The sequence below is a fragment of the Penaeus vannamei genome, chromosome 8, assembly GCF_042767895.1.
Source record: "Penaeus vannamei isolate JL-2024 chromosome 8, ASM4276789v1, whole genome shotgun sequence".
NCBI lineage: Eukaryota > Metazoa > Arthropoda > Malacostraca > Decapoda > Penaeidae > Penaeus > Penaeus vannamei.
Window position 1 is genome coordinate 18,754,924 of NC_091556.1, and position 8,312 is coordinate 18,763,235.

The 8,312-nt window shown below is 44.6% G+C and overlaps 1 protein-coding gene across 1 annotated transcript; it reads right to left on the reverse strand.

Annotated features, from left to right (window-relative positions):
• Positions 1-4,177: 4,177 nt before the first annotated feature.
• Positions 4,178-7,654, reverse strand: LOC113819392 (protein bric-a-brac 2; the record flags this gene model as incomplete). The annotated part of the gene is given in 1 exon segment (XM_027371631.2): positions 4,178-7,654. A coding segment is annotated over 1 exon segment (614 nt), but the record flags the coding sequence as incomplete, so codon positions are not given.
• Positions 7,655-8,312: the final 658 nt, after the last annotated feature.

The following is an 8,312-nucleotide window of genomic DNA, read 5'->3' on the forward strand; positions in this document are numbered from 1 at the left end:
CTCGGTAGAAAGTTTTGATGAAGCTGCTACCAATAACCAGCGTTACCCCCTCCTATCCCCGGTTTGGTCTGCAATAACACCGATGAGCTCCGATCCAATCTAAACTAAAACGGTAATTACTTGGTATCCAAAAGCTACGAAATTCGCTATCTCCCCCGACTCCCTTTCCCTCGGTGGGCACGAAAGCACAGCGGGAAAGGCGGGAGGGCGCCCAACTTCCCTTCTAATTGACTACTCACTCACTCAACCTTGTACGTGTCGCTGTTCGCAATACACTGTGGTCCCCTGCTACACACAAGAAATCAAAGCGTAGAAGAGCAGCTATAACCTGGCGACTATTAGGATGGCGAGACTCATAAAACTAAATAATAATAATAATAATAATAATAATAATAATAATAATAATAATAATAATAACAACAATAATAATAAAATGGAGCAAAAATAAAAGTAAAAAGGGGGGAAATGTGGTCCTTATACTCAATCTCTCTACCCTCTCGAGTAAAAACAAAGTCACTGAAGTAACCGTGTTACCAAATACATGACATCCAAGGAACATTACGACAATATGACATACTCTTCAGATACTTCAATTAGCGATGATGATCCTGACGCGGACACCAGACATGCCACGAAGGCCCGTGACGTCAGAGGTGGAAGAGTACTCTCACTTTATTCCACTTTTTGTCGAACTTTACCTGCGCACTTAAATTTAACTTTTGACTTCACAACACTGGATTAAAAATATAGTCTTTTAATATATATAATTCAGAATAGTCAACTTACTTAAATCTAATCTGGAAAACAAAAGGTACTTTTCATTTAACAGCCCATATCCTTTTGGCTTTGTGACGCAGTCTTCGGGACGAGCCCTTCCGAACTTCACAGCACCCGACGCAGAGACAAGTCACATCTCTTTTAGGAATAAAGAAAAGAAAAGAAAAAAAAATCCTCCGCATAAATAAACTCTTCTCTCTCTCACACACACTCATCGTTTCCTCATCTGCACACAGATTTGAATGATTTTTTTTTTCAATTCCAGGACTGTTTATTTTTTTTCTAAAGACTCGTGCCGATTCACTCCGGTATCCACGCACAGTCGATCAGGTCGAGATTCTCGTACACGGACTCTAACTTGGCCATGTTGCCGTGAGTGCGTATGTGGCGCGCTATGTTTTTGGCCGTGATCGTCTTCTGACAAACCGGACACACCTTTCTCTCTCTGTCGTAGGCTTTTCTCAGTTCCGTCTCACCTGCAAAAGGAGAAAAACCGGGTTGTACTATGGCTGGACTACCTTACTGTGCTACTACTGGCCCGGGGGGAAGAGAGGGGGAGGGGAGGGGGAGGGAGGGGAAAAGGGAGGGTCTTTTATATTACAACTCAGCTACCTTGACTACACTACTGGACCGCTCTGACACAAGAGGGGCTGCCCCGGGCACATTCTGAAGCCTCCACCCTCGGGCCGCCAAAGAGTTCGAGGACCCGAGCCATAGAGAGCGACGGGGCGGCATCTCTCCCGACGGAGGCTTGGCGGAATGGCCGCATTCGGAAGCCGCCCTTGGAGGGGCGCCCGCGTTCGCCGCAGGGACTGCCATGCCGTACAATGTGGGCCCGGGATGACCTCTATCGCATACCTAATTGATCGCCTGCGCCACTCTTGTGTGATTCGAGGAGGCGCCTACAAAGACGGCTTGGCTACACGAATTCTCAGGCTTTGTGTTCCTAATAGGAGTATATGCAAAAGTATATTTCCTTAGAATATGAATTCCAAATCTATACTTTCTGAAGCAAGCCATAAACATTCTTACATGAGACGACTTAAATCTTTTGAGGGGGAAGTCTACAGAGGAAGACACTCGAGGAAGAGCTAACCCAGGTCACAACCGCGGCATGACCGAGTCGAAGGCCTCTGAGGGGGCGGGGGCAACGTGCATTACCGTGAGCCAGGCGGGACGTAGGGCGGCAAGCACATTGCATACTCTAAATAATCCGACACACTCTCTGTGAATCATCAGTCGACACTCTCTCTCACTCTCTCTCTCTCTCTCTCTCTCTCTCTCTCTCTCTCTCTCTCTCTCTCTCTCTCTCTCTCTCTCTCTCTCTCTCTCTCTCTCTCTCTCTCTCTCACTCTCTCTCTCTCTCTCTCTTTGCCACACACACAAACCAGCTGCTGCACCGTTCTGCGGCAATCGACTTAAACCCACTGAAGCTGCAAATCATACATAAAATAGCGCGCGGCTTCATTATACATAGCATGCAAAAACAGAAAATGATAAAAATAAAATGGTTACGTTAAATGCACATCCACACATACAAACTTTAGCGAAAATAATGAACGACAACAACAACAACAATAATGATAATAATAATAGTAATAACAATAATAATAATAATAATAATAAAGAAGTTACAAAATACGACCACTGAACAAACATAAACACAGCAAACTCACTAACAAACTCATCTAACTCACACAATAACAGTTCCCCATAACCAAGACCGAGCCCATGAACTGACATTCTGAACTAAAGAGAAAGGGGGGGGGCATCTCTGCGAGACAAACTCAGGCCCTCGAGGTCCCCCCGCCCCCCCCACACCGCCGTCAGGATGGCAGTGGTGTGGAGCACAAACAAACGAGACGGCGCCTCGATCTAATGAAACGATTAAGATTAAAGATAAAAGAATATTTAAAACTAAAGCAACAAAATAATAATAATAATAAAGGTAATGACAAGAATATTGATAATAATAAGAACAATGATAATCGCAATAATAAAATATAGTTATAATAACAGCAATATAAACAGTAAAATTATTAACAAGTAATAATAATAATAATAATAACAATATAAAAATTAGACACAAACATTAAACTTAAAAAATAATACTATAACACTACAAATAAAGCAATAATGAAAATTGAGGCCTAATGATGACTGATATTGATAAATATGATACTGTACTAATAAAACATACTATAAAAAAGTAATACATTGTAATAAAATGGTAACACAATGACTCTCAACTCGATGAAAAAAACGAAATGTTGACAATAATAATAATAATAATAATAATAATAATAATAATAATAGAGCAACAACCACAGCAGACTGTCAAACGACTTCGTCCATAAACCTTGTTCTCCCCGGACAACCCTAAGACGTCTGAAGAGCCTACCCCGTGGGTCACCTGGCTCTCTGCCACACCCTCCGAGGTTCAACGTGGCGTGCAACTAGGGAGGGAAGGGGACTCGTGGGTCGGGGAACCTCCTTATGGAGGCCTCCAGCGTTGGACGTTGCAACAGCCCGTTCTATATATAATATCTCCCCATTCCTTTCGTTCCTTTGCGTGCACTGTGTCTGCGAAGACCCATTCTCCGACGGGAAGGGGTTGCACGTAACCCAAGGACCCATTACACTGATCTTGAAAGCACAGTGCATCGGCGCCTGCAACTGTGGTCGCCAACGCAGACGTCCGCCACCGTCAGTATCAGAGTAAGCGAACATCGAGCCTCCTGTGATACAAATCTCTTCCGTACACCATCCCCTAAATCGTCAGAAAAATCATATTTAAAAAATCGGCCGGAATCGGAAATGACTTACCGTACACGTATTTATACATCTTTCAGCATCTATTTGTTTTTCTCTCTCCCAAAAGATAGCTGCCTTTACGGTGTTTTAATTCTACCCTTGGTACATCTTGTCAATTCCTGACGACATGTTCATCAGATTCTTCAATTCTTTGTCAATTCTATCAATTGCAACATCACTTATCTTTTTTCATGCCCTTCCCATGTACACAACCTTTTTCCCAATGTAACGCTGCGTCCACTCCTGTGCCACTCGCACACCCAAAGGCCTCTACCTCCCCTAAACCCCGTGTCAGATGCGCCAATAATAACCGAACTACCTTGTTTCGGTTAGGCTTCGCCACATTCATTCCGACATTGGGCCCCACTCTTTCGTAAAGCTAAATCAGCAGTCGTCCCTGTCAGTGAAGCGCCGGAAAAATGTTGAACTGAACCCAACTTTCAGGTGCACCGTGTCATGGATTTCTTGCCATCACTGGATTTCTCTTCTTCAGCAAATTCAGTCTTTTGGCCGGTTGATAGGCCTAAAGACTGATTTTTGTTTATGAACTATTTCAGCAAATAAGGAACATAAAATAAAACAACCATTTTATATACAAGTAGTTTAATTGAAACCAAATCACTTATCATTATCCATGTTGTAGATATACAGTCTTGTATATGAGATATTTCATAATTAAAATAATCAGACTTTAAATTTTGACTTTGTTACATTATTTCGAATATCTCCATTGCACTTCTGACTACACTTAATAATAAATCATATAATCTATCATGTACAGTTTCACCTTAATGTCATCAAACATTAAACCATGAATACTTATCCATAATAACCAAAAAGCTACCAAAAAGCTGTAAAGCTTTTTCATAATACTTCATCCTTTTGTGTGGATAACACATGTGCGTTTGATTTAAAGCCATTAGTTTGTGGTTACATTATTCTGTCTGTTCGATTCCTGTACCGCAAACTATGCCGCCCAGGTCGCACCAGGGGAGCGACTGCAGTCACCCGGGAACAAGCCCTACCCATGGCCTCCAGTGCCTCCCTCTCCACTGTCGCTGCTTGAATGCACACACATGAACAGGAGGTCGATGCACACACGCCGAAAGACACTCGCACTCATACAGGACATACATGCAAGGATGCACATGTACATGCGCACGGACACACATTCATGCAAGACATACATACAAGGATTACACACACAAACACACACACATTCGAACTATAAAAAACGTACTCACAACAAAACATACGCACTTACTTTCGCCACCGAAGTTCCCATAAAGGCGGATACTACATCCGTGTTTGCAATCCATTCACGGATATATAACAATAACAATAAAATGTACTGTGACAACAGTGACTGTCGTGTGTAAAACGAGAACTAAAGGTCTCACATGTGGCTATGTCTGTGTGGAGAAACTACTAAAATCCTTTTAAAGTTGCCATACATTAAAGTAACGTCTACCTTGACAACGGTCCATAATAATCATTAAAATGCATAACATTTGTAACAGTTAACGTTACATACTACTATCAACATCAACATTAAAAATAATATTGATAATAATATTAATAGCATTAACTATAAAAAATGGAAATAACAACAGCCTATCATTTGAAGAAATAAATGTATTGCGCCATTAAATGTTCCTTAATAAATCAAAAGTATTCTACTATGACCGTTTGTGTGATGTACGAGTGTATGTGTAAATGGCATCAAGAAACTTAACAAATACAGTCTTGTCCGACAAAGTTATTGCTCCATGATACGCGGCCTCAGTGGGCGTGAGTCGGTTGGGCGTGCAAGAGGGAGTCTGGGCGGCGTCGCGATGCACGAGTCTGGCATCTCCTCATCAACGCACACTCCGATTACTGGACATCAAATCATAGAAAGACGCACATCATTATGATTCCAGTTCTGCGATGTTGACACACTTGAAAAGCACAGGCAAACCTAAATATCAACTAAGTCCTAAATACAATCAAATCTCCAAACAATGATCGGAGGAATCATTCCCCCATTTTGTACAACCGCATGTGCTGCTTTGGTAGTGCTGTAGTACAAGTATCATGACGACATTGGATAAAAGTTCACTAGTTTGTGAATCGAAATCAGATCCTGGTTTACCTCCCTCGCGTCCTTGCGGTATCACCGTCTGGCCCGCGAGACCCGTCTAGGAACCTTCAGAGCTTTTCGGGACCGCGCGCCCTTGCGGGGAGGGCGGCGTCATGCTGACAGCCGGGTAATGCCTGCTCTCTGAGCACATGCTGACTGGTGGCCAGGCGATGACGGCGAGGCGAGGTCACAGGGTGAAGAACTCATACGTTACCGGCACACAACACGCATCCAAAATGTCTTTAATCAAGTTGGGCCGCGCGCGCCCGAGTCAGATGACCTCAACGCCTCAGAAACAGAGAAGAAACGAAGGCTTGCACGGCGAGCGGAGTCGCGTGCAGCCAGATCAACCAGCGTGCCGTCCTGACTGGTGATGGGACTACGGCCTACCTCTAATTAGTATGTTACCACGTCCGTTGCATATTGCTCTATCTAGCTACTGGTCCGTATGATCAATGGGTAAAACTAGATTTTAAATTGTCCATTTAGGTGACATCACGTCAAATTATGAAAATATTTTGACAATGTACATATGGCATTCTCTATCAATCAATCAAGACAACTTAACATATGAAAATATGCAGGCATTATACACGTGGTATAATACTCTTCAACCACCGACAAACATTTTATAACTTAATAGCCAAGGCTTTACAGTCACTAAGGTGTAAGGTGGCCCATCACCGGCCTGCGAGGTTTTTGTTATAACGGCGCCCCGAGCCACAAGCACTTCCAATAATGATGTCAACACAAAGCACAACACACCAGGGAGATTCGCTCCTCTTCCTCCACATCCACTCACAGTAAATGAGAAGCTACGCAACTTGCAGCCTATGCCTGCGGTCACTCCCAAATGGCAGATCGGTCTGAATACATATCAATATATTTTGGTACACAATGCATCAAGGGATGTGGTTAACATATGGTATTTGTGGATGAACGTGTGCTACATAATGACTCTCCCGGGTTAAACCGTCCAGGCAGGCTGTGGCTGCGAGGCGCACCAACTGTCTTAGGAATAGCACAAAGACACTCAATCCTGAGACGGGTGTCTCCTCCTCTACCGTCTCGAGCAACAGCCCACCGCTGCTAGTCCTCCCCTGCCCCCTTGGACAAAATTGTATTACAGTGATGTCACACAAACATTTAAATATTGCGAGCTAAACAGACGAGGCAAGGACAAACAAAAGAGTTGGCAGTGGAGGCGCATAGCAGGGGAGCTGCTGCGACAGCGGTCTTGGGGAAGGAGGGTCTCGGGCAGCAACACTCTCACACTGGCAGAAACAACATGTAAAATCTGTAACAAACTACAGGACAAGAGCGTGCACTAAAGCAGTGAGTCAAAGCTGGAGGATTTAGAGGGCGTCTGACTGGCCTGGGCCGCGTCCCTCGTCCCGCCTGGGTTGGTGGTGGGCGTGTGCCCCCCGGCTGCGGCGCGAGTGTAGGGCAAAGTGATGGGCACGAGGCCAGGGGGCACGACCCTGCCGCTCAGGTGGCCGAAGCCTGATGTATGACCTGACCAACCCTGACCCTGCGGTGACGTCTGTTGTCCTGCCCTCGGTTCTGATGACTTTTGCTGTTCCTGCTGCGGTGTGCGTTGCTGTTGGTGCGAGTAAGCCTGCTGGTGAGAGAAGTGCTGGGACAGCCCCGACACCTGGCCCGACTGCGAGCTCTGGCTCCCGGGAGACTGGTCGGGACTCGCCCCCTTCCACGATCCGTCGTCCTTTTTCATTTTCGACTTTTTCCACTTTTGCCGCCGGTTCTGGAACCAGATTTTGACTTGCTGCTCCGGGAGGCGCAACCTCAGCGCGATATCTTTCTTTCGACTGCCCGTGAGGTACTGATTCAAGAGGAACTCCTTCTCCAGCTCAAGGATCATGTGGCGCGTGAAGGCTGTCCGTTTTCGCTTATACTCAAGCCCATGTGCGAATTGCATGTTGGCTGTAAAGAGCAGATGCAAACACTGAGATCACATCAACATAAAGGTCTTAGTCAACGTTAAATTTCATCAAAATTGGGAGAGCATGTCGACTATCAAGATATTTATTACTGACTGGAATGATGTATTTTCCTTTATGCCACTTATGAGAGTTCTCTTAGACACTGCTAGTCAGGCAAACTGCTTATTGTCTAATTGTTACTTCTTAGTTACTTTCGTTCTTTAAGTTCAAGGATACAGAGACTGTTAACTCAAAGTAGTCATTATCAACTAACAAACTGGGGAGAATGGGGAGGGGGGGGCCCCGCCAGACATTGCACTTCTTTGCCTTCCCGGAGTGTGCTCCCTCCTTGGTTGGAGTCTGCCTCTCCCTGAGAACATCATTCGTGTTGGTGCCAACGACTAGGTTTAAACTGCAGACTTTACTCTAAGAGCCATGGACTTGACGAACTCAGTCAACCTTCAAGTTGAAGTTCAGTTAAAGAATCATTTGACATCGGTTAAGTAAAGCAAATACCCTGACTAGAAAGTTACACGATGTCCACCAACACTGAAATTCTGTTCGGATTTCCCAAGGCAGTTTGGCACGAAAATCAAGCCAGTAAGTGGGAGAGATGGAAAGAAAGGAAGGAAAATGAAAGGCGGCGAGAGAAGACAGAA